The 27401-nt window shown below is 56.7% G+C and overlaps 3 protein-coding genes across 5 annotated transcripts in view; 1 reads left to right on the plus strand and 2 right to left on the minus strand.

Annotated features, from left to right (window-relative positions):
- NAV1 (neuron navigator 1) overlaps positions 1-1511 on the minus strand; it is a 46508-nt gene extending 44997 nt beyond the window's left edge. Inside the window, exon 1 of the mRNA XM_052702519.1 lies at positions 1387-1511. The gene's annotated coding sequence lies outside the window, so the exon portion shown is untranslated. The remainder of the gene's footprint in view (positions 1-1386) is intronic.
- A 186-nt stretch (positions 1512-1697) lies between these two features.
- Positions 1698-6724, plus strand: RNPEP (arginyl aminopeptidase). 2 transcript variants are annotated; one of them, XM_052702558.1, is made up of 11 exons: positions 1698-2113; positions 2455-2595; positions 3257-3405; positions 3849-3965; positions 4070-4305; positions 4600-4713; positions 4862-4974; positions 5099-5207; positions 5533-5757; positions 6248-6390; positions 6474-6724. In XM_052702558.1, the coding sequence occupies exons 1-11, from the start codon at positions 1712-1714 to the stop codon at positions 6633-6635; spliced, it is 1911 nt and encodes a 636-aa protein (XP_052558518.1). In that variant the 5' UTR covers positions 1698-1711; the 3' UTR covers positions 6636-6724. The 2 variants fall into 2 exon arrangements, with proteins under 2 accessions (XP_052558518.1, XP_052558517.1); XM_052702557.1 differs by lacking the exon at positions 2455-2595 and adding an exon at positions 2633-2773.
- A 1591-nt stretch (positions 6725-8315) lies between these two features.
- On the minus strand, positions 8316-27374 carry LZTR1 (leucine zipper like transcription regulator 1). 2 transcript variants are annotated; one of them, XM_052702545.1, is made up of 20 exons: positions 27168-27374; positions 27020-27082; positions 26758-26814; positions 26225-26304; positions 25759-25867; positions 25506-25589; positions 24792-24849; positions 24543-24682; positions 24189-24390; positions 20102-20212; positions 19790-19882; positions 18835-18930; positions 18010-18193; positions 16523-16692; positions 14657-14813; positions 13854-13980; positions 12726-12875; positions 12433-12538; positions 11535-11615; positions 8316-9037 (listed from the first exon to the last, which is right to left on the minus strand). In XM_052702545.1, exons 1-20 carry the CDS (start codon positions 27341-27343, stop codon positions 8921-8923), a joined length of 2361 nt encoding a protein of 786 aa, XP_052558505.1. In that variant the 5' UTR covers positions 27344-27374; the 3' UTR covers positions 8316-8920. The 2 variants fall into 2 exon arrangements, with proteins under 2 accessions (XP_052558505.1, XP_052558506.1); XM_052702546.1 differs by lacking the exons at positions 12433-12538; positions 12726-12875 and having other exon boundaries at positions 8918-9037.
- Positions 27375-27401: the final 27 nt, after the last annotated feature.

A 27401-nucleotide genomic window follows, 5' to 3' on the forward strand; every position in this document is an offset into this window, starting at 1 on the left:
AAGATATGCCACCATTCTGGCAGCCTCTGCCAGCTCCATGTAGGATCATCGCTCCACCCGGTGCCGGGGCTGCTCCCCACTGTGCTGGGTGGGAGCCGGGGGGCACCTGGCCTCGGTCCCGCTTGTCCCCTGCAGGGCCAGCCCCGCTTCAGCCCAGAGCCGGAAACACCTTTTTCCTGTCCCTGGGCTGCAGCGTGGGGCTCTCGGCAGGAAAAGCCTCCCCATGGCTATTAATAACCTGCCAGACCCCCAACCCCATCCTCACTTCCATCCCCACTCCAATCCCTGCCCCCTGCCCAAACCCCAGGACTCACCTGGGAGCCCCCCAGGAGGAGGTCCAGATCCTGGGGACTTCATCCCCCCCCCCAGTCTCAAATTGCTTTTGGGGTGCAGCCCCAACAAAACTCACCCACCCACAACCCCCAGCCTGCCCCCACCCCAGCAGCAGCCTGCCCAGTGCCGGCGGCAGCCCGGAGCCGCCCTACGCCCCCCGGGCATCCTCGAGCCGCGTCAGATGGAGAGCGATGCCCACAAAGCACAGAGGGAAACTGAGGCAGGGGCACGGAGGGCGGTGAGCCCGGGGCTGCGTCTCTCCCGGGACATCCCAGTCGCTGGGAACCGGGACAAACAATGGGGACAGCAGGCGGAATCCCGCCCCGCTGCTGGCAATGTGTGCCCACGTCCCACGCCGCTGCCCAGCGGAGCCCCCCCGCAGCCGCAGCGGCACACCCAGCCTGGCGCGGGCTGCTGGCTTCTCTCCCGTCTGGATTTTTCCGAGGTGAGATCCGGGAGATCGGCGGCACCGCTGCACGCCCTCCTGGGCTCTGCGCTGCGCAGCCCGGCACGGGAGCGCGTTCCGGAGGCGTGGAGCCGCACAAGGGTCCCCCCAAAAACTCCCCCGAGCTCCCTGGTGCCCAGCGGTCCGCGCAGAGTCCTGCGGGGATCCCGGAGCCACCGACCGCAGCGCGGATGGAGACGGTCTGGCCCGACCCGGCACCGCCACGAAGTCCCCCCGCACCCTCACCGTCCTCAGCCCGGCGGGACGCGTCCGGGATCAGCGGCCGTCACCGCGCCGTCCGTCGCCACGAAGCTCTGCGGGGCATCTTCTCGAGCGCGGGTCGGGCGTGAGAACCTCGAGCTGCTCGCCCCGCTACGGCGTCCCACCGCGGGCAGCCCCGGGCCTCAGTTTCCCCACCGCTTCGCGCAGCCCACGGACAGGAGATCCCCGAGATGGGGCCGGGAGACACGGCGGTCGGCACCTCTCCCGCAGCACCGTCCCGGCCGCGCTGCCCACGCTGCGGGACGCGCGTGGTGGCGCACGGGGAGGCAGCTCCGAGTTCCCAGCGGGATGTTCCGCTCCCCCTCCGCCCCCCCCACCCCGCTCACCTCCGCTCTGCTCCGCTCAGCACCGCGGCCGCATCCCGGCACCGCCGCTCCCGGTGCCGCTTCCACAATGGCAGCGGCGAATTGAAGCGGGCGCCGGGCTCCGGGGAGCAGGGCGGAGTCGCGCAGAAGCCCGGCCCCCCCGCGCCCCCCCCAACCCGCCCCCCGCAGTGCCGAAGTGCCGCGAACGCGCGTGGAGCGGGGAAAGGGGGGGAGGGGGGGCGGAAAATCCCACGGGACCCCCGGCGCGCCCCCGCCCCGCGATACCCGCAATCCCCGCCCCCTCCCCGCCCCCTCGGGCGGTCCCGGCTGGTGGCTCCGACCGGCAATGGCGGCGCTGGGGGCGGCCCGGGACGCGGCCACGGCCACGGGTGGCGGCGCGGCGCCGTTCGCGTTGCGGCATCTGCACCTATCGCTGCGCGTGGGCTTCGCGGCCGCGGGTGCGGGGCGGCTGCGCGGGGCCGCGCGGTTGGAGTTGCGCTGCGTGCGCGCCGGGAGCCGGGAGCTGGTGTTGGACGCGCACCCCGCGCTGTCGGTGCTCGGAGCGCGGCTGCTGCCGCCCGGCGGGGCCGTGGAAGGGGAAGGAGAAGGGGAAGGGCGGGAGCTGCGCTTCGAGAGCCGCCCGTTCGCCAGCTATGGCACCGCGCTGCACCTCGCGCTGCCCGAAGAGCCGCGGCCCGGGGAGCTGCTGGTCGTGCGGATCGACTACGAGACGGGAGAGGGGCCTGGGGTGAGCGGCGGGGGGGCGGGGGGACACGGGGACACCGGGATACGCGGAGCCGGGGACATGGGGGGGTGAGGACGCCGGGACGTGAGGACACCGGGAAGTGGGGACTTGTGGACTCGAGGACGGGAGGACGTGGGGCGGCGGGGACCCCGCGCCATCTTTCACCCGGACCGCGTGCCGTCCAGAGTCCACGCGGCCCGCTGTCAAAGGCGCCGTGCCTCGGCTCTGGGCTGGGCTCGCCGCGGGCCGCTCCCAGCGCCACATCCCTCTGGCAGAGGGGACCGAGCGATGGGGACAGCAATGGAACCCTCGCCTCACCGCCTGTTGTTCCGCCTGTGCCGCAGGTGTCCTGGCTGGACTCCTCCCAAACGGCCCAGAAGGAGAAACCTTTCCTCTATACCTCTGGCTTCCCTGTGCTCAACAGATCCTTCTTCCCCGGCTTCCACACCCCTGCCACGAAGAGCACCTACACGGCCCGGCTCCAGGTAACGCCGCTCACTGCGCTGTCTCTTCTCTCGCCAGGTGTGCTGGCTCAGCCCCGAGCAGACCGCGGGGAAGCAGAAGCCCTATCTGTACACTCAAGGCCAGGCCGTCCTGAATAGATCCTTTTTCCCTGGCTTTGACACTCCAGCAGTTAAATGCACATACTCAGCCACAGTGCAGGTAAGCGGCACCGCAGGAGGGACGCGGGGTGCAAACCCCAGAAACCTTCCCGGAGCTTTTGTAGGGCGCAGCTCTGCTCTGTAAGTGCTGGAGAGGAGGGGCAGAAGGCTGCCATCCTCACAGGGTGCCCTCAAGGCTGGAGCAGAGCTCCCAGAGGGTGAAACCCCATGGATCAGCGCCAGGGGAAGCGGGGCTTCCCTGGGTCTGACATGAGGAAGATGAGTGGCTTTATAGGATGGGGAGGAGCAGCAGTTCCGCAGGGTTGGCACCCATCCCTCCTCCCTGCCCACCCGGTGCCCCGCTGTGCCCATGAACTGTGATGTGCTCTGAGAGAGCCTTGGTCGCGTTGTCCCCAGTGTGGGAGGGATGGCTGTGAGCAGCCCAGGCTCAGCTCATGGGATTCATTGCGGTGTCCCCATCAGGTTGGCTGAAACCCCACTGTGTGCCACGCAGATCTGATGGGCGTTTTGGTGACGTTTGCAGGTTCCCGAGGGTTTCACGGCCGTGATGAGCGCCACAACATGGGAGAAGCAGAAAGATAATACCTTTGTCTTCAAGATGGAGCACCCCATCCCCTCGTACCTGATTGCCCTGGCTGTGGGAGACATTGTGTCTGCTGAGGTTGGCCCGAGGTGAGTGCCCACAGATGGGACCCAATGTTAAGGCACGGCTGTGAGCTGCCACTCTGCCGGGGGTCTCTGCTTTGCTTCTGCCCCAAGCACGTCCCCAAAGGTCCCTTTCCCCCCTGGTACAGCAACGACACAAAAGCCCTTTGGCACTCAGGTTGGGAAGGAGGCTGCAGCAGTTGGACTCTCCTTAGCTTTATTGCCAGGCTTTCATGTCGCAGCATAAAGACGTGCAATCGCTGCCTGGTGAAGCAATAGGTGAAAGTCTACTGGTGGTTAAACCTTCCTCTGCTCTGCTCCAGGCCGAGCACACGAGCTGCAGGTCTGTCCCCTGTGTGACGTTTGCCCAACAGGGGCTGTCCCCATCACGCTGTCACTGTGCTGCTCCACAAGGCCATATGTCACAGCCAATGCCCCACGCTTGCTCTGAGCTCTCCCGGTCTCTGCAGGAGCCGAGTCTGGGCCGAGCCCTGCCTGATCGAGGCTGCCAAGAAGGAGTACGATGGGGTGATCGAGGAGTTCCTGGCTGTGGGCGAGAAGCTCTTCGGGCCCTATGTGTGGGGCAGGTAGGACGAGCCCCATTCCTTGGGGCTGGGAAGGGAGCGCCTGCAGCCCCGGGCCACGGCTGCAGGAAGAGGTGAGTCTGTGCCGAGCTGCCGCCCCTCCCCAGGTACGACGTGCTGTTCATGCCGCCCTCCTTCCCCTTCGGTGGGATGGAGAATCCCTGCATCACCTTCGTCACGCCCTGCCTGCTGGCTGGGGATCGCTCCCTGGTGGACGTCATCATCCACGAGATCTCCCACAGCTGGTTTGGCAACCTGGTCACCAACGCCACCTGGGGCGAGTTCTGGCTGAACGAGGGCTTCACCATGTACGCCCAGAGGCGGATTTCCACCGAGGTCTACGGTGCGTGGCTGCTGTCTGCGGTCCCCATTCTCAACCAGCCTCGTCCCGAGGTGCAGATGGAGCTGCCACGTCCGCTTCCAGGACACGGCCCTGCACAGCAGCGCTCCCTGCTCTTTCCTTTGCCCTTCCAGCTCTGGGCAGCGCGTGCTCTCACCAGCCCATTGCCGTGCCTCTCACCCTTCACCCGCACCCCATCATCCAGCTATGGGGCAAAATGCCATGCCCCCTCCCACGTTGTGCTTTCCTCACCCCACATGTGGGTCAGGGGCTCCAAACACTCCTCCTCCACGCCAGGTTCAGCCTACACCTGCCTGGAGGCTGCGACGGGCCGGGCTCTGCTGCGCCAGCACATGGACACGACTGGGGAGGAGCACCCACTGAACAAACTGCGGGTGGTGATTGAGCCAGGTCTGGGGGGCTGGGCTGCTGGGATTCGGGCTGCTTTGTGGCGGGGGGCTGCGTGGCACAGGGGTGGCAGCGATGAATCTGAGCACAGCGCTCGCTTTGCAGAACAAGGGATGATTTCCTTTGTGCCATTTCCTTTCTGCCCTGCTAGGTGTCAACCCGGACGACACGTACAACGAGACTCCCTATGAGAAGGGGTTCTGCTTCGTCAGCTACCTGGCACACCTGGTGGGGGACCAGGGCAAGTTTGACACCTTCCTGCAGGTCAGGGCAGCACTGAGCTGGGGGTGGGGGTGCAGTGGGGCAGTGCTGCATGTGGCAGCAGGCAGTGGGGATGCGCCCAGCAGGCAGTGATTGCACAGCACGGTCACCCTGTCCATCCCCACAGGCCTACGTGGAGCAGTTCAAGTTCCAGAGCATCACTGCAGACGATGCCCTCAATTTCTTCCTGGAGTTCTTCCCCGACCTGAAGAAGCAAGGCGTGGAGTCTCGCCCAGGTCAGCGCAGGGTGCAGCACCTCGGGGGCTCACAGCCATCTTCCATTCGAACACGGCGAGCTGCTGTGCTTCCAGGCACAGTGAGAGCTTGGCTTCATGGCTCCCAGCTCCTGGGCTTCCGTCCTGGCGCTGGTCTTATTGCAGATCCACCTGTGTGCTGGAGTTGGGGCTCAGCTCTGCTCAGCACTCCCAGCAGGAGCTTTTTGTGCCTGGCTGCAAACCCAGCCCTGGGCAGCAGCTGGGGCTGTGCTGGGAGCTGTGGGACACCAGGAGCCTCACATGTGGGCTCGGAGTCCCCCCAGCGCTCCTCCCCACACCTCTGCAGGTCTGGAGTTCGATCGCTGGCTCAACACGCCGGGCTGGCCGCCCTTCCTGCCCGACCTTTCCCCGGGGCAGCAGCTGATGAAGCCGGCAGATGAACTGGCAGAGCTGTGGGCATCTGATGGCCTGAACGTGGAGGAGATTGAAGCCGTGGACATCTCAGCCTGGAAGACCTACCAGCTGGTCTACTTCCTGGATCGGATCCTGCAGAAGTCGCCCCTGCCTGATGGTGAGGCCAAGGCCACCTCCAGGGCTTCGATGAGCCGCAGGGATTGTGGTTGGGAAGGGCAGCTGAGATCCTGCAATGCTCAGCTCACTGCCACTGCCCTGCAATCCTCTGCTGTCCTCACTGCCATCACCCTGTGCTTCTGAGCACGGTGCCCCCTCTGCTCCCATTCCCCACCCCAATCCTGCGCAGTATGAGGCCGTCACCTTTCGTCCCATTGCTGTTACCCGGAGCAGAGCCTGACTCTCCCCCTCCCCTTCAAACCTCCTCTCTGGAGCCGCATTCAATGGCAAGGTCTCCCCTGAGCCCATCTGCTGCACAAACCAACGCCGGGTCCCCTTGCCGTAGGACCCCACTGTGCTCCAGACCCCCACAGCTCCGTTGCCCCTCTCTGCACAGCTCCAGTGCTCAGTGTCCTTCTTGTTGCCCTCGGGGGGTGGGGGGCCTTGCCTTGAGGTCCCATGGGAGCAGAGGCGACGGCTCTCTCTTCCAGGCAACGTGGAGAGGCTGAGCGCCATGTACCCGAAGATCTCCAAGGCTCAGAACGCGGAGCTGCGGCTGCGCTGGTGCCAAATCATCCTCAGGAACAACCACGAGGCCGAGTACGGCAAGGTGAAGGCGTTCCTGCACAGCCAGGTGTGTGCTGGGGGGCATCCCTGCACCTCCTGCCCCGTGCTGGGAGTGCAGGGCTGTGCCCCAACCGCCGCTGTGCCCGGCAGGGGAAGCAGAAGTACACGCTGCCGCTGTACCGCGCCATGTGGGGCGGCTCGGAGGCTGCCCGAGCGTTGGCCATGGAGACCTTCTCAGCCACAGCCCCCCAGCTGCACATCAACGTCCGCAACTACGTCAAGAAGATCCTGGGCTTGGAGGGGAGCGACTGACTTTGCCCGCAGCCCCATCCCTGCCCTCCTCCTGCAGGCTGCTGAGCTCTCACTGCACGTTTCCTTATTAAACTCGGCTGTTTTTACCACTGCGTGCTCCTGCTCTTCTCGGCGAGCTTCAGCGCGAAGCCCCGATGCTCCTGGGGCCTGGTGGTGCCTGCACCACACTGGGGAGGGAGAGGCAACGCTGGGCTCACAGCTCCCACCTGCACCCACCTGGGGCTGGATGCGCCCTGCAGGACGCCCAGCACAGCAGGGATGGGAGCTGGAGCACTGGGACGGGTCCTGGCTTCATCCCCCCCAGGCACTGCAAGGGACGAGGTGGGGATCCTCTTCCTGCAGGGCTCGGGGTGGCACAGCTGAACCCTGAGTCTGCATGGCTTTGTCCACCTGCACCTCACCACGGCCGGGGCTCTGGGCTCTGTTTGGGGCTGGGGAGGCACCCTGTGCCCTGAGTGGGGCAGGGCCATTCAGCAGAGCAAGCCCCACAGATGCAGGGCTCAGGGATGGAGCAGCAGCAGAACAGCTCCTAAACCTGGCGCTTAATGCCATCAGAACGGCTATCAGACATTTCTGAGCAGCAGTGTAATGGAAGCGGGGCTCCGTCCCATCCGCAGCCTAATGGGCTTTTAGAGAGAAGCGTTCAGCAGGATGAAAACCTGCTCTGGTGAGCAGCCAGGCACTACCAGCAAACCGCACAGCGAGGGGCAGCAAACACACAGTGGAACCAACTGGTGCATTTTGCTGGGATAAATCCCACCAAGGATGGAGAAGGATGCAAGTCAAACATGACCGGAGGGCTGCAAAGAGCCAGCGTGGCCTACATACGGGGGAGGCGAGGGAGAGGACAAGAGGAAAAGCAGGCAGCCATGCTGTTAATTGGTCCTCATCAAGGGCAAGGAAAAGAGCAAGTTCCCCATTGCCAAAATGCAGCACAAAGCTGCCCACGTTGGCACCACGACCCCGGGCCCAGGACTGAGCCAAAGCCACCTCTGACACAGAGAGCTGCACAGCCAGCACCCAGCGTGCAGAGACCACCCGTGCCATCACTGCTCAGAAGGCATTCCAAATTCCACACAGTCACAGCAAACACAGTCAGTCGGGCTGTTACTGCACGGATGAGGTCAGCCTGCTCTTCCTTCCCAGGCTGTGCACGTTTGGAAAACTGGTGTCCTCTAGTGGATTCAGCATGGCTGAAAGTAACTGCTGGAATTATCACAGGCTGCAGCTTAGAACCTCTCCCTGTGGGCACTTTGTGTGCTTTCCCAGCACAATGCAGATTGCTGGGGCAATGAACACAACCCCTGGCTGGGACTTCTTTACCTCTGAAGCACCTGGAACCAATCCTCCGTGCTGAGGAGTGCTTGGCCCTCATTTATCTGCCACCTGTGGTTGGATTCACACCAGCAAAGCCAGCAGCTGAGACCAGTGGCCACCAGTGCCTGCGTGCCTCAGCACAGCTCAGACAACGGGGAGCTGCTGCCCATTCGGGACTGGGACTGACTGGGAACGGAGCTCTGCCTCCAGCACCTTCCTGCAAGGCAGCAGCCAACCAGGACATAGAGCTTAAAATGGGAAACAAGACGCAGCACAGATACTTATTTTTAACAAAGCGACCTTCATCCAGCCAAGAGTTCTTTTTGCTTCATTTTTTCCAAAATGAATGCCAAGTCAATCATGTAATGCAGGCAGGAGTCGTTAGCTCTTTATTAATGTATGGATGTAGGAAGGCTTAGTGAGATAGGATTCATGGATTGGATGGTCAGAAAGGACCGTAAGCTTCTAGTTTGGCCTGCAGCACAGCACAGGCCTACAATTCCTGCAGCCCAGCAGTCAAGGTTGCAACAGGGCTTCACTTTTAATCCATGTCACGGGGAGTCCCAAAAAAGTCCCTCCATCCTGGTCCAATATCAGCATCCCAGCTGAAACCGCGCTCTGCTTCCACCTCTGTTACGCCTGACTTCCACTTGCAGCCCATGGCCGTTTCAGGTGAAGTTTGTTTAACGCTGTTTGTTTTAAATACTTCTTCAACACAGGAACGACTCTCACACTATAAAAGCCACAGTATTGGGAAAGGCTCAGAACCGCCTGGGCCGGATTCGTTTCCTCAATGGCTGCAGCGTTACAACTGTGCAGCAGAGACCAAACCCTTCTCCACGAAGGTACAAACCGAGCACATCCACATCTGCCTGCTCCACTGCGAGCAGCTCAGCACGGAGTGGGAAGGGAGCGAAAGCAGCCCCAGATTGGAAGGAAGGAACGGGCAGCGCCGTTATCGCAGCGCGTCAGATGTCTGCGCCCAGCTCCGCGCACTGCTTGTCTGAGATGTGGTTAGCCAGCGACTCTATGATGTCAAGGAGGAGTGGCTGGCTCAGGGAGCGGAGGTTTGGCAACTTGGAGACCTTCAAGGAAAAGAAAAACAGAACAGAAAAACACCAAGAAATGAAAACCCTCCCCAAATGGCAGCTGATTGCTGCTGCTTTGCCCCCCTGCTCAGGTCAATGCGAGGTGCGAAATCGCAGCTGGGTGCAGGACCTGGCCCTCACCACTTCCCATAAGTGCACAGTGCTGCACGGAGGGGAAGGGAGGGGAGCACAGCAGAAATGCTGATCCCAGCACAAGAGAACAGTAATTACTGCTCATGATGACAATTCTGCTGTTATCGGATGCAAACGAAGCGCTCTCTTAACGCAGCGCCAGGCATGGCGCAGCACGGAGCTCTGAGGTCTGCTTGTCTCCTTCAGGTCGTCAGAACTGACAGAGGATGGGATCTCAGCACACCCAGGTGCTGCTCCGGAGCTGTGGAACCTCAGAGCAGAGCCACGTGGGCTCTGCTTTAATGCCTCCTGCAGCCCAGGCAGGGCAATGAAGCAGCAGCCAGCAAAACCTGTGCCACATCAGAGGCGTGAGTGACTCCAGCAATCCGTGTGCTCTGGGGCTGCTCGAAGCTCAGATGCACACAGCCCTGCCTTCTCTCCTCCATGCCAGCAATCCCTGCTCCTGTGGTTATCAGCACCACGTCCTGCCCTGCCTGCATTGCTGACACCATCCATCGCCTCAGCTGCGCACACCTCCAGAGAGCACAGAGCGGTGCTGCCCGAGGGCACGCAGCCAGGACTGGGAGCAAAGAGACACCCGAAGCACTGGTGGGAATCAGGCCCCGCAGTGGTAGGAGCAGATCGGGGCTGGTGTCAGAGCACAGACAGACACTTCAGAGCAGCACTTTTATTGGGGCTTCAGCACAGAACTGACACACAAATGCCTGCACAGCCATTGCCCCAATGAGCGAACCTCTGGGAACAGCTCTTCCGTTGGGGCTCTCGAAGTGGGGAAACTCTTTTGTGCTCTAAATGGAGGACAGCACGAACCAAGGTGGGGAAGGAGAGCTCACAGCAGCCTCTCTGAGCCCCACTGCCCTGCTGGGCTCACACAGAGGGAACAAATCACCTTTCAGAGACTGCAGCGTGCAAAGGAGCGGAGCAGCAGGCGTTCCTGCCCAGCCACGCACAGTCACACAGTGCTGGGCCAAAAATCACACACCAAAGCTCCTCAGGCCAAACACAAACATTGCATGATTACCATTTCTTGCACATCTGCTTGACAGCCTTCCAGCCACATGTTGATGAATGCTGTTCTAACAGGCAACAGTTTGAATGTAAAACATTTCCACATATTCTGACTGGTGCCGATGAGCACAGCTGAGCAACACCCCGCAGTTCAGGCTGTTCTTCCTGATGTGCTGCAATATTTGCCTCCCTCAGCACATTCTGGTGAGCATCGCTCCAACCTGCCTGCCTTCCTCTGGCCTCCACAGGAAGCAGAAACACCCCAGCATTTCAGCTCTCAGGGATTACAGAGCGTTGCCCCAAAGCCAAGAAGCCACCCCAGCCCCTGGGCTACGTGCAGTGGGAGCCACACTGAGCTGAGCCCCTCTGCAGGACTGGGGGACCAGAAGAAAACACAGCACAGGGCTGCAGCCTCGTGCTGAGGTCCCTCGAGCAGCCTGGGGGCTCCTGGATGCTCCCTCCACTCTCAAAGCTTTTTGTGCACTCCAAGTGATTACAGATGTGCAGAGCACTGAGCTTGGGCTGAATACCCCCTCTGAAGGTCCTTTAGATGCCACCTGGACACAGCAGTGCTTTTCAAACTTCAGGCATCAACAGGACTGTGAGATTAAACACACAGAAGACAGACCCCTACCTGAACACCACCCATGGCATCAGCAGGTATGGAGCACCCAGAAATCCCAGTTCAGTCTCTATGATTTACCCACAAATTTCAGCAATGCTAACAGTGTGCAGTGAACTCATGGAGGGATCCTCTCTCATCTGAACAACACGATGACAATCCCCTCATTCTCCCCAGTGAGGATGGGAACATCAGCACGTCAGGCTCGTGACTGTTCTATCAGCCCCGTATCCAGACGTGGAAGCCACAACAAGCCCAGCCAGGCCACGCTCAGCTGCCTTCTGAGCACAGGATTTCTGCATTCCCACCAATGGCAGGGAGAATGCCTCAGCAGAACTGTGCCCAGCACTCGTAGCTACCAGTGGAAGAGAAAAGTGCACTCAGTCCATGCCACGCCAGGCTTATCTTGTTGTATGCACAAAAACCCAACAACTGCATGCCACAAAATTAACAGCTGGAACAAGCGGAAATGGAAGCAATTCTGTTTTAGAAGGTCTTTGCATTTCCAGACTAGGATATTCTGGTCTTTTATTTATTGTTCATGTGAGAAGCGTGCCTGGCAGACTTGTCAGCAAGCGCCAAGGACAGGCAGCCATGTCTCAGCTGTCTCACATGAGGAAGGACGGACGGATTCCTATGTTAGTGTGTCTTTAACCAACGCAGCCACAGAGGACAGCAGCTCTCAAAAGCCCCAGAAAAGATGCAACCAACCTTGGTGAACTGGTGAACAATGATGTGCAGGCAGTGCCTCTTCATGTCCAGGGCCTGGGTCTTGTCAGCTGCCTCCAAAATCTACAGCAAAAGCAAAGGTAAGATCTTCCTTCTGCGTTGCTCAGACATACAAGCACACAAACTCTGCTCTGACTCACAGGAGAGAATTCCTCCGAGCTGCGGAAACATCGATGGTTTTCATTACCAAACCTTTTCTAAACTAATCAGAAGTAAACCTTGCATCTAAGATGTGTGGAGCCTACATGAGAGGAAACTGCAGATCAGTTTCAGAGCCGGGTTCCCTGGGGCGCTGCAGTGAGACTGCTGTGGGCAGCAGCCAGGAGCAGTCTGTGCAGGACTGGATTCTGCTCACGTTGCTCAGGGCTCTGGTTCCTATGCAGATGGCTTTGCTATCACAGAGTACTTCTGTTGCTTTAAACTTTGCTGCCAGATCAGCACTGATGTTAAAACAAGAGCAGCGTCACCTGCACACCACTGCTTTGGTTACTACTGAAAGCAAGATTTGCAGATGAGGCTGAGCACGCTGCGTAAAGCCCTATGGAAAGCCTGCTCCCACTGCGGGATGAGGAGCTCAACACGAGCATCCTGCTGCCCAAACCTCCTCAACACTTCCACACAGGAGCACCAACGGCAGAAAGAGCAGAAAAGGACGCAGGGCTGCTGGACTCTGTGCTCAGGCTGTGCTGTGCTCCAGGGTCTGCACAGCTCTGCGCCCAGCACTGCAGTGCCACTCAGCCCACGAGATGGGACTAAGCCAGCAGACACAGGGCAGCACTGCTTGATGGAGGAAAAGCAAACCCCACGTCCCCTGCATCAGACCCTTAGGCTTTCCTGTATCCAAGTGAAGCAGCTAATTAAAGCTCCTGAGGGCAATTACCTGGAGCACGTTCTCCACCGTAACGTTCATCTCCAGATTCTGCTTGCAGTAGGCTTGCAGTCTGTTGTTGGAGAAGCCGTAATAGTAAGGTGCAGCAAAGAGGTAGCTGTAATCTCATTAAGGGAAAGACACACAGCCAAGGATGGGCGCCGCAGCACACAGATGCAGCAGCAGAGGCTGAAATGCAGCTCCTGTTGTCAATGCAGCCCTGACCACCCCCAGCCTGCAGCCAGCAAACCAGAGCTGAGTCACTGCACGTGCACCTCACACAGACAGCCCGGATTTAAGGATACAGGGAGTCTTCAGGAGGCATGTTTACTTCTCCATAATAAATATATCTAAGCATAGATTCAAACGCTTGTTTGCTGGGAACCATTTCACCTATAGAAATATTCACTTGCCCGTCTTCAGGCATGAAGGAACGGAACATGGCTTCAAAGTAACTAGAAAGAAAGGAATTAAGAGTAACATAAAGCATTCTGCACACGGATGGTTTAACTCAGTGCTGTTCAGAAGCAGCTCCCTAAAGCAGGAGGTAACCTGGGCAAAAACAGGGCTGAGCTGTGCTTCCTGTGTCTGCCTGTTAGTACTCCAGTCATAATCCCCAGCTTCCATCAGCACTACCTGAACTTTGTCTCCCTTTCCTGAAAATTGGGACACACACTGCTTAGATTTTCATCTACTCTGCATAAAACCCAGCAGAAAGCAGAAAGCACGATGAATCTCCTCGCTATGCACAGCCTGTGACTGCCAGCCACACGGGGCTTCTACAGAGCTGTGGTAAAATAGTGCAGTAATAATACTGAATACCATGACTGGGACTGCAAAACACTGAGACAGAACTGCTGTGTGGATGCTTAACGTCACACAGGCACAAAGGTGCAGATACACAGAGCACACAGCAGGGACAAACCCACTCAGCTCAGATGTAGTGGAGGGAGAACTTCACTGCAGGCTGAACACCTCGCCTCTGGGCACTGAGCTGATGGGAACAATCTGCTCCCTGTTCTGCACCAGCTTTTTCTATGCTCATTCATATCAGCAGGTGAGAAACAGACTCGGGTTTCACAGGATTTGAGGTGGATGCTCAGTGGACATTTGCTGCTCCCCACCTCACCAGAACGGCCTTATGCTCAGCACATTTCCTTCTTGTGATTTTACAGATCCCTTCTCTTGCAGTGCAGCTTCTATGCTCACAAACCCTCCAAAGAGTCTCTACCATTTTAATTTCCTCCCCTCTTCCCCTGCTGGGTATCAAATTGAAAAATATCTCCTCGTTGTGGCTTAAAGGCTTATTGCACTTACAGAGCAGAGCTGCAACTTCCACCGTATGTGGGTACAGAGTTCCTCCCTGTCCTCTACAAAAGCTGCCCCAGCAGCTGCACAGCGTTTTGCACGTGCAGTAATGAGCAGAGACTCACCTGGAGCGGGCTGCAAGGATGGCCTTGTGTGCTGGCCGCGGGTGGCCGTCCAAGAGCAGGATGATATCACAGAATTCAGTCCCAGCTCCTTCCAGGTAAGCCTTCATGTCCTGAATTAAAGATGTTCCTGAAAGTCAACACAGAAATAGTTGGACGCTGCAGTTCCAGCTGTGCAGGTGCCAGGCCCCCCTTCCATGCTCTCCTTCCTTTGGGACCCTGGGGTGAGCAGCAAGCAGGCCCTTGTGCCTCATCCTGGAGCAAAAGGAGCTTCATCCTTCCCTGTCACGTTACTGCCCATCACACACACCCACAGCTCTGCCTGGGGACAGCTCTGAAAGGTGCATTCTACAGCTCCTTTCTGTTCCTACACTTCATTTTTTCTTCCCAACCTCCCCTGCCAAAGGAGGTGAAAACCTACAGCTTGGTTACCTTCTACTCCACTTAAACTGAAGACCTACTGCCTTTTCTTCTAACCTTCTTCTTTCTTTAATATATCTTTCCATTCCTTCTGCCTCCGATCAGAACCAGGATATTTCACCACAAGAACATGGAAACATCTGACATGATTCATGTGCTGCAGTGGGGACAATATTCTGACTGAAGCTCAGGGGGAGGAACTGCGCCGCTCTGCCTTCGCCTGGGACGCAGCCTGCAGCCGTTCTACCAGATGCAGAACTGCAGCTCTGCAGCAATCTCCTCTCAGGCCGCCCCCCAGCCTTTGCAAAGCCCTGCAGCCAAAGCCCTGCAGCCAAAGCCCTGCAGCCAAAGCCCTGCAGCTGATCTCAGTGAGGCACAACAGCTACCGATGTCGAGCGGCTGGTCAGAGTGCGTCCGAACCGGGGGCTGCTGCTTCCTCCGGACAATCTCCACTATGAGGGACGACGAAAGATGCTCAAACTCCTTCATCATTATGACCTGGTTAAAATGTGATTCTTTCACCACGAAGTTCAGGCAGTGCTCCTTTGAACAAAAGAGGAATAATAACAATAGTTACTGTTTCTTGCATGAAGCCATCCTGCAGCACATCGGTGTCACACTGGTGACAGCCAGCCTTCTCTGAGCCCCTGCCCGTGGATCCCAGCACTGGAACTGCCAGAGCTTTTCCTTACAAAGCCACCTCAGCTCCCACCTGAACAGGAGACGCAGGACAGTTCCAATTATTAAGAAAAACCCAACTAAGAAATAATGAGGAAAAGATTAATTGATTCCACCCAGCTGCTCTGATGATTTCTGAAATAGGAACCTAAGGAGATGAAGCAAACTGAGACCAGTTGCTCATAATATATGATTGGAACCCGATATTTAATCAGAAGGGTAAAGAGATCTTAGCTCTTCACTACTACCCAGCAATGCTACAAGAAGCTCGAAGGATTTCTTCGAGGAACTGGTGGAGACTTTGCCTGATCTTTTCTGACAAGGTTGCAGACAGCCTGAAGGAGATCTCGCAGGCTCTCGTAAGCCAAATTTAGAAAAATCAACACAGTAGGAAGGTAACAAATGGACCAGACCTAATGCTCAACAGTGAAAGGAACAACAAAAAAAGCAGCCCATTTGGCAGCACAAACCAGGGCTTTCCCTCAGGATATTTAAATAAGCAAAAAATGCAATCTATAGCAGCTCACCATAAGGTGAGTACAAAAATCAGGCCAAGGAATAATTACTGATTTCCATTTCCTGCCACAGTGAGTTCAGCTGCCACCTACAGGGATCTGCCCAGACCCAGCGGAAACAACGCTTAAATAACGCCTGAGATGCCAGGAAGAGCAGCCTTGTGCACAGGGCACGGAGCCACCAGGAGCCACCAGGCGCTGAGAACCAGGCTGCCAACCCGGGAGGATGGGTGTGCAAGAGCCCTGCAGCCTGCTGACCTGCTGCTGCTGGCACTGCATCCACCAGCGCTGGGATGCTGCGCACCGAGGGCTGTGCCAGCATGTGTGTAACTGCTGCTGACTGCTGCTGTGCTCCTGGACGCCTCCCCTTCGCCCACATCCAGTGCGCGGTGCCCAAGGAAATGCCTCTGCACACTGGTTTGCATTGCCCCACTCTGGCTGTAAGCGTCAGCCCTGTGGCCCACGTTCTGCACAGCTGTTCCATCGGCACCGTCTGCCCTTGCACGAATTGCTGGGCTGGCTGGAGAGCTGCTTCTCTGCAGCTGGAAGCAGAATCGGCTCTGGCCACTCCTGGTGGGAGCAGTGCAGCATGAGAACAGTCTGAAGCCGTGGGTATCAGCTCTGCACCTCGAGTGCAAGTGCCTCACAGTCCCACCGCACAGAGAGCTGCCAACGCTCATCTTCAGATCAAAGGTCTAAGAGCTGAGTTTAATTTTCCATCACGTCAGGTGAAAGAATCCATGCACAGGCTCAGCATTAAACCCTGCAACCAGAAAATGCGCTGCTGCCACCTCACTGCAGTGAGAGTCAACTGGGGAAGAGCAAAGTCACTCTGCCCTTTATATCCTCCAGGACAGACATGCAAAGATATCACTCACTGAAAAAGCCTCCATAATATTCATGAGCTCCTGCAGCACAACCCACAGCAACACACAGCCAGGCAGCCATAATTACAGGGGAGAACCGAATTTGCAAAGCTGACAGCTTTTGCAAAACATTAATTACATCAAAATTTTCTTTAATTTCTTATCAGTTACTTTGTATGCAAAATGTGATTACCTTTAGCTGATCCAGCTGAAGCTTGTTAGCATTTTCACACACAATGAGCACATTCTGCAGATCCACAGATGCTTCAATGTACTGAAGGCAGAGCTGTTCCAGGCGAGAGAGCTTGAAGTTTAAGGCCAGTTTGTACACATCCATAATGAGCAACACATCCTGCACATGGCCTGAAATCACGAGAGAGAAAAGCCCCTCCATGGCACCAGAGTTCACCGAACAAAAGGAGAAACTTTCTCAAAGCATTTCTTCTGACTCAACCCGAGCATTCAGAGCAGCACAGCGGGCAGCAATTGGGAGAGCACCTCTGTGACAGGTTGCTCTGCTGCTCAGATTAAACCAAGAATGGATACTGCAAAAAAGAAATGGATGATCTCTCAAAACAGAGGTGTGAAAGAGCCACCCCGAATGAGTTTTTGGGCAAAGGTTTTGTGACAGTTTTTCAAGCACAGACAGACAATTGTGGGGCACACAGACCAGAGGTCGGCCTGGAAGCCTGGCCTACACAGTGCAGAGGGGCTGTGGGGCTCAGGGTGACCACTGCAATGGGGCCACCGAGACGCCGCCTCCAGGAATAACCCTGCAGCCTTTGCTTTCCTCACAGGGGATCTCTGACCATCTGCTGTAACTACTTTTTGACAGAGAAAAGCCTTCTTGCATGTTATTTGGCTTCCCAGTGTCTAATAAGGAAAATCCCCCTTGATAGGCGTGCCAGGTGCCATTAGCTGAGCACAGAGGATCCCCAGGGCAATGCCCTCTGAGCCCAGAGCAGCCAGGAATACACAAAGTCAGGGTGGGAGCACAGGAGGATCCCAGCAGACCCAAAATGCTGCAGAGAGGGAAGCACTGGGGAGACCTGGGAGGCCAGGGAGGAGGGCAACCCTCTGCAACAAAGGGAGAAGCTGGGTGTGATAATCCTCCTTTGGTCTGTCCTGCATTAAACACACTGAGGATTAGGGCAACAGCTGAGAGCTGGGTCTGGCAACATCAGCAGAAGCCAGCGAGGAGGTTCCCTCATCCTCATAATTAGACTTTGCAGGGAAAGCTTTGGAACAACTGCTTACAAAGTAATATTTTACTGAGGATGATCTTTTCTAGAATAGAAAGATCTGGGTCTGAATCTGAAGCCAAGATTCCAGTGTCAGAGCTGATGCACCTTCACTTAAACTCCTGCGCTGTGCAGCCTCAGCTCCTTTCCTCCTCCAGCTGGAGTTCTAATGGCTTTCCCACAGCCAACCCCACAGCCCAACAGCCCTCAGCACTGCACCAGGGCCAGGAGTCAGATCTGGAGCTGAGAGACGTCTGGCAATTACCTCCCAGCCCCCAACTGCTCAGTAACTCAGGGATCTTCAATGAAAGCACCTAATGGACTTCTCGAGGCAAGCCCTCACGGCGGCACTCTGAAGAGATGATGGCATGGCTCTGCAATGGGCCAAACAGCAGAAAATCCTCTGCTGTCAGCACTCAGCGCTCGTCCTGCTGCCTACCTTTGCGAGGGTATTTTATTTTATCCGTGTACAGAAACTGCATGAGCACCTCGAAGGGCTGAGCCTCAGCCTCTCGGATGGGCACTTCCAGCAGCGGCTGCAGGCGGCACAGCTTCACATTCCCACCAGTGCCGTCCTTCTGACACCCCGCGTGCCCCTCATCTTCAATATCTTGCTTTGATTTCTGGTGAGACAGAGAAACCACTCCAGCATGGCACCGAGGCTGCATTCGCACACACACATCCCTACTGAACCAAAGGGCCTTCTCATCACCCCACAGTTATCCAGACCCTGCTGTCTTCAAGGTTATGTGCTGCCACGTGCAGAAGGACAACAGCCAGTTTTTGGTGAGGAGCTGTGAGCAGAGCTGACAGTCGATGCTCCGTGCTCCAGAAAAATCGTGCAATACTGAGGTGAAAGGCAGCCAGCATCAAACCCTGAATCCTGCCTTCCCTCTAATCTGTCTCATCTCGCTGGCCATCCCCAACAGCACACAGCATTTGTCCTCTGCAGAGTGAGGAGGGTGTGCTCCAGAGATTAGGACTGAGCCAGGAGAGCCCCAGGAACCACAGCCAAATCCAGCTCACCCATCAGCTTTGGCTCCCCCACGTTCTGCCCCGGCCTGCCCTGATGCCCACCCAGCAGTCCCTGTTAATACTAATTATCCTCTTTATTTTACAGGCCCAGGAGCATCTTAGCATCAGATACTGCTTTGCTCCTGCATCTGTCTCAGCACGTACTGTTTGCTTCCCAACAACCTGAGCTCCCAGTCAGGGCACACTGAGCTCAATCTCCTCCCCACGCCGACCCCTCCACAGCTCTCACCTGTTTCAGCCTCTCCCTCGCCTGCATGATTTTCTTTTTCAGCCACTTGCAGCGGGCTGTCACAATCGCCGTGTGCCCTCGGACCCGTTCCTCCTTCTGCCAAAGGAAGGGGCAGAACAGCCATCAGACATTAATTCCCAGACCGCACAGAGGTGGCAGATGGCAGCAGCAGCAGCAACCCGGGCTGTTCTCCAGATCACCAAACGTTCACTGCAAGTTCGAATGAAAGGCAGCCCTGCATCTGCGCCTCGCATCCAGGTGAAATTCAACACCAGTTTTCCCCACGGGCTGAGCAATGGCAAACACCATGTGGGGAAGCCTTTGTGAGGTCGCTGAGCAGAAGCTGCTGCACAGGTCCTGCTTTGGGCCATGCGTCTCAGCGCTGCATCTGATTTCACTCTGAATGGTAGTTTTCAGAATAACACTCTGCTTGTTTGCTGCTGCCCCTCATGATTTATTTATTCTGTTCTGGTTCATAATCTGTTCTGCTCTTGAAAGCATCATCTGATCTCTGTGAAGTCCTTAGCAACATTTTTAGCAAAACAAAACAAAAAAAAGCAGTTGAGTTGAAATTTCTCAGGTTTTCCACTGAAAACATTATTTTTATTTCTCTGTGCTGCTTTTCCTCACTCTATGTCAGTAATCAAGAAGTGGCTCTGGAGGCGATATGGGGATCTGCAGAGCACTGAGCTGCTCCTTCAGGAACCATCTGGGACCTCAGGGCTCAGTGGTTCGAGTCACCTTCACACTGCACACTCACAGAGCTCCTTCTCCTTTTATAAAGCTATCAGATAAGTGCAGCTCAGGGAACCAGGGCGCCCGCAGCAGTGATGCTGCTGCTCAGGTACATTCCCTGGGCACAGTTTGCTTTTTGCACGTGCTGTACAGGCAGTCACAGCCCTGTTGGGACCCTCTGCCCATCAAATCCAATACAGCGCTCACTAAAACCACTCACCTCTCCCAGAACAAACTCCAAATCACTGAACTGCCTGTTTTCCCACAGCCTTCCATAATCTTCGTGCAGAGTGCATTTTGGGTAACAGGAAAACTGCAAGGAAGATAAAATCCCACATCAGACATTTCCGTCCACTTCGGTCACCCATACCCAGAAGCACTTCTCCCGTCTGCCCAGCCAGCAGCTCTCAGCTTCTGTTCCATCAGCATTTGACACCCGAGTCTGAAACGCAGAGGAACACAGCGCAGGCAGGAGCCTCTGAGCAGAGCTGGGCTGGAGGCAGGCACAGAACGGAGCAGGAGTGGAGCTCACCTGGAATCTGTACATCTCCCCGCTGCGGATGTTGTTGTCCACCGTGCCGCCAAAGATGTACATGGCATCCGAGATGACGGCTGCAGCGTGGAAGAGCCGCCCGCTGGGCAACTGGGGGAAGAAACGGACAAAGGGGAGCGAATAAATGCAACCAGCTCCTCTCTGCTTTGGGAAAAGTCACCTGCAGGAGATGAACGGTGAGAAGCATAAAGCGTTTTGTGCGCAGTTTGTGTGCAGCCCGAGGCAGCGCAGCCTCGCGCACCCCGAGTGATGCCTGCAGAATTCCAGGGTCGTTTCCTTGGGCACAGCCGCCCTCTGCACCTCATCCAGCCCTGTGAGCACGCAGGGCTCAGCACAGCTCACACCAACCAAAACCTGCAGCCCCAGCGCGGTGCCACAAAGCAAACAGGGCCCTGCGGGAGCTGCTGGCTCAGGCCGCGCTCCTATGCAGACCCACTGCTGTGGCACAGCCCACATTTCACCCAGAGCAGCACACCTCCATGCAGCACACGGCCTTCATGCAGTGACAGTGACTTTCTCCTGGTTCCACCGGGCTGCTGCCCTGGGCTGTGCACTGCAATGGGCTCAGCCATCTCCCTGGTTTTTTTAAATTAGTTTAAGAATGTGAGACTTCAGCTTCGTTCTTAATTCAAACGCTTCCCTCACTCTGAAGGATTTGCAGTTCAGAAAACAGCTTTCTCATTTAGAAAACACTTTTGTTTGTCTTCCAACCGTAGCGTTTTCACAATCATTGCCAGAAAGGAAACATGAATCACTGGAATACGAAATTGAGTCACACTGCTTTGCCACCATGGCCCATCCACCTCCTGCACTCAGTAAGGATCCCTACAGCAATGGAGTTTCATCGGCAATGGTTGGAAGCAGAGCCCTGTGGCAGCACCCTGCCATTTACTGATCGACTTCAGCAACCAACACGAGTCTTTCTGAACAGCCATCCTGCATCTTGGAACTTTGTATGAAGAGAAACGTAAATATTGAAGGATAACCCAGAAAAAGAAACAAAACAGGAAGGCCGTGCACAGTTCATCAAAACATTCTGCAGCTGAAGGCTTCAGGAATGGGAGCAGAACTTGGCCAGCACGGAGCTCCCACTGCAACCACAGCTCACAGAGCTCAGCAGCCCCACAGCTCCACCGCAGCTCTGCACAGCGATGCAGCAAGGAGACAGAGCCAAAAAAAGAATAAAAGCAGAAAGGTTTGTAGAGTGCAGGAGTGTAAACAGCTGCAGAGAGGCTGCACAGTCAGGCTCTGTGCTCCCCAGCCCACCAATGCCAGATGCCAGAAAGTCCCACTCTGTCTTGAATTCTTTGCTGGGAGCCCAGGCCCACAAACCAGCTGTCAGAACATGCAAGCCAAGCACAGTTTGTATGGAGCAGCTATGCAGTGATGTGTGTCCTGCTAGGCCAGCAGTCCTGGGGACTCTGCAGAGGGAAAAGGTGACCAAGAATTTACCAAGCTGAAACGGAGCCACAAAAGCTGCCAGCTGTGTGCAGCACCAGCACAGCAGCACAGGGTGCTGCAGCTCCACGCTCCCCAATGGCAGACGCAGACACAGCCCTCTGCTCCCCACCTGTGCACAGCAGTGAGGCCGAGGGCTGGGCTGCAGCTGGAACTGCACAGGGCTGACCGGAAGGATGGAACCTGAGCTCCTTTTCTTGGTGAGATATTTTACACGTGTGTGAAACCAGCCCAGTCTCACCCACACAGCAGCACACACAGCCCTGTTCTGGGAAAGGAAGCCCAGGAAACAGCCATCCTCGCTCTCACAGCACAAACGGGACCGCAAGAAGCCCCAGACTGAGACGCACTGCCCCCAGATGGACACAGCACCTCCAGACCCCATTCTTATCCCCCAATTATCGTCATCTCCTTACTTCATTAGCAGTGCTGACAGAAAGAATTCCCTCCTCAGCCCTGACAGCTCTGCTCACAGCACACCGACCTGCTTCATCTGCTGAAGTGCTTTCCCTGTTTTAGGCTAACGAGATTTGCAAGCTCAAGGTGGAATCTTCACTTTCAACAGCAGAACCCATCAGCCAGCCCTCCTTCCTCCTTCCTCCTTCCTCCCCACGCTGCTGCCATGGCTCACACCACCTTTCAGCACTCACTCCTCTGCATTTCTTGCACCCAGACCCATCTCAGCACCCACTGCAGACGGCACAAACTGAGATCTCACCCTGTGCTGCTCCTCGGGGCTCTGATTTGACTCACAAAGCTGTGCCTTAGTTTTGCTCCTCTGTGCTGCAGCCCAGCAATCATTCAAACAGATGAGATCCGAGCCCTGAGCACCAACTCGGGGCTGATTCCACCCACGTCAACATTGATTTAATTAAACCTGTGCAAACCCCCACGTAAACTCATTGGTTTCAGTGTTAGCCTCACTAGGAACACACTCAGCTCTACTCAAAGTCCTCAGCAAATCAAGGTGAATCACTGCAAAAGCAGCAGTCACCAAATGAACAGTTCTCACCCAGGGGTTGGGAGCAGCTCCTGATGCAGCTCAGAGCTCACACAGAGCCACAGCTTCAAGGCTCCCCGGGCTGCAGTTTAGGCAAGAAGGCTCTCAGACTGGAAGCACAACATCAACTACAGGACCAGCAGGGAGTCACTGCCAGCAGTGCTGCAGCATGAGATGCAGAGCACCTACAGGAGGTGGCCCATGGGAGCTGATCTAAGGAACACAGGGGCAACGTATTGATGTCACCAAATGATGCTGTGCCATGTCAGCTCACACAGCCAAAAATACCACCAGCACTTCCAGGCTCTTTCCATTACAGGGAGCTTTTCTCAGCTACCCGCAGTGACTACAGTTTGTAACACACTGTTTCCAAGGGTAACCTTAAGGGCAGCCGTTAAGCAGAACCACATTCCCTGCTCCTAGATGTGTTACTCTGCATATATGCTAAAGACCATTTGCCTGGGCCCACCTCAACGAGAAATCCAAATCACTGAGGATTTAATTAAGACTGCAGGCAATCAGGAGATATCAGGGGAAAGCTGCGACTTCCTGTTTTCTTTCAAGGCCATTGACAAAAGTTTTGAACAATGCAAAGCAAATGAATGCTCCCCAAAGGACCGAAGCAGAGCAACCCCTCCTCACTGAGATCCCATTTCCTGCCTTATCAAACCTTACATCTGCTTCATGTGAGTCATGGCACAGATGCAGCACCTCAGAGCAACAGACACAAATGCCCCCGGCCCATCACTCACACGAGCCTGAACTTCTCTTTTTTGGGGAGAATTCCATAATAAACGTCGCTGAGAAATGAGAGCATTTGACAGAGAGGAACCGAGGTGTGGCACAACCCAAACCACAGCCATTGCCCTTTCTTTAACCTTTTTCTTTAATAAATCTCACGTTCTCCGAGACGCCTCCCTGGTTTGCTGAGCACAAACTTGGGAAGCTCACAGCTGTGATGAGCTGGAATTTAAAAAGCTATTTTCTACAAGGATGCAACTCTGAGCACGGCACTTCCTTTCCAACCACAAAACCACCCGTGAGAGCTGAACTGCATCTCCTCCAGCAGAACGGGGCACCCAGCAGCTCCAGGGGCCACACCTGCAGGCCGTGAGCTCTGGCCAGGGCCTCACTGCTGGAATTTGGGGTTCTGCTCCATAGTGACACCTCCTCTGCCTGAAGACACCTCACTGCGTGTAACCACCCTGCGCAGGGAGGCTGTGGCACGGTGTGACGAGTTGATGCATCCTCAGAGCACATCACAGCCACCACCCCAGCACCGTGCCCCAAAGCACAGCCAGAGCAGGGCGCCAACGTGCTGAGCTCTCTGCTTGCTTATTCACAAAAGAAAAGAAGAAAAAGTTTGGAGCTTTCAGGGTCAGAAGCTCTCGCTGCTCTTGGCTTCACAAGGCCAATGAGGTGCTGAGCTCAGTGCCATTCTCAGGTTCTGCAGACTCTGCCCACTGAACGCTGCAAGCCGGGTAACGATGGGCTCAAAACTCGAATTACAAATTTCTATAGAGCCTTTATGGTTAAAAACACATCGGCAGCAAAAGATGGGTCAAGAAAGATGGAGAGCAGAAGGCAGAGAGGAAAGCTGAGTTTTACCTCGCTGTCGGGGCTGGGCTGGATGACCTCCCACGTCTGCGAGTCCACATCATAGCAGTGCAGCTCGTTGGGCAGGGTGTTGTCTGCTGCTCCACCGAAGACGTAGAGGTGCCGGTCAAAGGCCACCATGGTGTGACCATAGCGGCGCTGCGGGGGGGGCGGGGAGCCCCGCAGGAGGTGCTCAGTGGGGATCCGTGTCCATCTGAGACAGCAAACAGGTGAGGGAGAGCAGCATTGCAAAGGGGTCCCAGAGCCACCCAGCCCCGCCGCGTTCTGCTGTAGGAGGCAAAGCAACGCGTTCCCCCTCACGACCTCCACTCAGTGACTTTGCTCTGCGTCTCTGCCTGCACTCACATTTTTTCCTTGAATTCAAACTGAAAGAGATTGTTGGTGATCTTCGCCCCGCTCTGCCCCGAGAAGACAAACATCTTGTCCTTGCACACAGCCACAGGGAAATTGCAGCACGAAGGAGGGATCTCACCGCTCTGTTCAATCTGGAAGACAAGGATGCTCAACCAGAAACGTGGCGGCACAACGCCACGCACTGCAGGACCTGCAGGCAGAGCAGTGGCAGTGCTCCATCCATTTCAAATGAAATCTTACCTCTTCCCAACACGTTAGCTCTCTATCCTGGAGCCCAATTGTCCACATGTCGTTTAACCTGTGTTATAAGACACAAAAGTCCAATTGGAAACTGTCTTTTTGCCAGAGTTCATTCATGGAGTTTAAAGAACAGACACTGTATGCTCTCAGCATGCAGAGTCACAGAACTGTAGGGCTGGGAGGGACCTCAGGAGATCACCAGTGCAACCCCGTCCAAAAGCAGCTCCCCTCAGCATTCCTTCCTCAGATGGAAAGAATCTCCACTGGTAGAAAAAAGCAAATCCTATCAGAATCTTTCTGTCCCACAGTTGGTGTTACACCACCACCTCAAACCCGCTCAGCACCCTTCCAGCAACCTGCACACAACAGCTGCACACAGCAGCTCTGCCTGGAACTAAACCAGAAAATCCAGGCTTTGCTCTGTGAGAGTTTTCAGCACCATCAGAAGGCCTAAGAAACGTTCATCTGCCAGATTTCAAAGATCGTTCAGCATCTTTGCAACCACGCTGAGCGCCTGGCTGCTCCTCGCAGCCGTTCTGCAGCAGAACTTCCTTGGTTTTAAACACACGTCTTCGAACGCCAGCCGGCAAACTGCAGTGCTCAGCAGCAGCGATGCTCTGCAGGGATGCAGGGGTGCTGCAGCGCCTCAGTGCTCGCCGTAGAGCTGAGATGGCAGCGCTGGGCAGGGAGCCGGCAGCCCGCACACAAACGCACCGCGCGTTGCCGTCGTATCCTGCGAAGATCCACAGCTTCTCGCTGTACACCGTTGCGCCGTGAGCCGACCTCGCCACCGGCAGCCTGCAATGGAGGAGGACATTCCTTCACCGCCCGCAGCACTGCCCCAAGGAGGATCTGCACGAGGTGCAGCCAGCACCAGGAGTGCCTTCACACAGCCCCGAGCGCGGAGCGGCCCTGCTTAGGGCGCGTGTCAGATGCCAGACCCTGCCTCCACCGCTGAGCTCCTTACCTTCCTTCAGTCTTCCACTCTGTCCACTGTCCGGTTGCAAACTTGTATTCAAAGAGATCGTTTTTGTTCTTCAGATTGGAATTGGAATAAATGTCCCCAGTGTAACCACCTGGGCAACGACAGCTTTGTTAGACAGCACACAGCACGAATTCTCACACTCAGTGTATTAAAGTGCAGGCCCCACAGAGAGAGGCTGCACAGCTCCTGTTGACTACAAATGGGAGACTTCTCCACTCTTCCCTGCATCAGCACTACAGCAATGAGCTTCAAGATTCCACCTCTCCAAACAAAACAGCAACAGTGCTTCAAAGCTAAAGCTGGAACCACAGCCAGCCATGGAAAAGGATTGGATTTGTTACTGAATGCGATCCTTCGACGCTTCCTAAAAACATCACATTCTTTTTCAATAAAAAAGCAGCAGCACAGCTACCGTTCCAAACACAGAGAGCTGTAACCATTGCCTTACCGAACACAAACATGCTGCTCCCATAGACCACAGCAGAGTGGTGATACCGCGGTGCAGGCGGGGTCCCCGTGGTAAAAGCCCTGCAGGACATTTAGAACAGCAGCAATCAAACGTCCCTGCTGTGCTTCAGGCACTCCAAGCCGTGATGCACACCCAGCATAACTGCTGTAAGTGATCTGCTGTCACTCAGGATTTTGTGAAGCACTGCAAGAGCTGATGGAGCACAAATGCAGCAGTGCTGAAATCTGTTTGGTGGAGATTCCAAACGAGGTGCAGTGAGACAGCATGGCCTGCAACGCCCGGAATGGGGGAGCAGAGCCCAGCTTTGCTGGCCCCCAGGGCTGCAGCAGCCCGGCACGCTGCCCACTCCCTGCACAGCGCCATGCACTGCTATGCTGCCCAGCTGGAGCCATGCCCCGCAGCAGCCCCAGTGGGATGCAGAAACCCACGGCAGCCCTCGGGCGGGGCGTTGCGTTCCCTCCTTCCCCCTCTTTTACAGCGGGGCCGTAGAGGAGAGCAGCTCTGCCGCCTACCTGCACCACGAGCAATCCTTCACGTCGAAGCGCAGCAGGTCGTTCAGCATCGTCTTCCTGCGGGGAGGAAACGGACAGGAACTGCGGCGGCCGCAGATCTGCAGGGCCGGGAGCCCTCAGCTCCCCAGTCCCCCCCTCCGCCGCCCGTTCCCGGATCCCCCCCAGCTCCGGCCCTCTCCGCTCAGCTCCCCCCGCCGCCCCGGCTCCCCGTTCCCCTCGGGCCTCCCCCCCGCTCTCGCTCCGCATCCCGCCGGGCCCTCACCCGTTGTCCCCGCCGAACACGTAGATGGCGTCCCGGTACGCAACCACGGTGTGTTTGCTGCGCCTGCGGGCGGCACACAGCGGCGCTCAGCAGCGCTCGCGGCCGCCGCCGCCGCCCCCCCCCTTCGCTCCACCGCCCCGCCGCTCACCGGGCGCCCACGAATTCGTCGCAGGGCGGGAGGCGGCGCCAGCGGTGCACCGTCTCGAAGGGCCCAAAGTTGAGGGTGAGGTACTCGACGCTGTCCGAGCAGCTGTGGTCGAAGTCCACGCTCGGAGCCACCTTCGAGCGCCCCGCGACGCCCGCGGGGGTCCCGGCCGCCGCCATGGCGCCGCCAGCCCGGCCGGACTACGGCTCCCGGCGTGCACCGCGACCGCGGCTCCCG

This window comes from Tympanuchus pallidicinctus, unplaced genomic scaffold (genome assembly GCF_026119805.1).
Source record: "Tympanuchus pallidicinctus isolate F22 unplaced genomic scaffold, pur_lepc_1.0 scaffold45, whole genome shotgun sequence".
Taxonomy (NCBI): domain Eukaryota; kingdom Metazoa; phylum Chordata; class Aves; order Galliformes; family Phasianidae; genus Tympanuchus; species Tympanuchus pallidicinctus.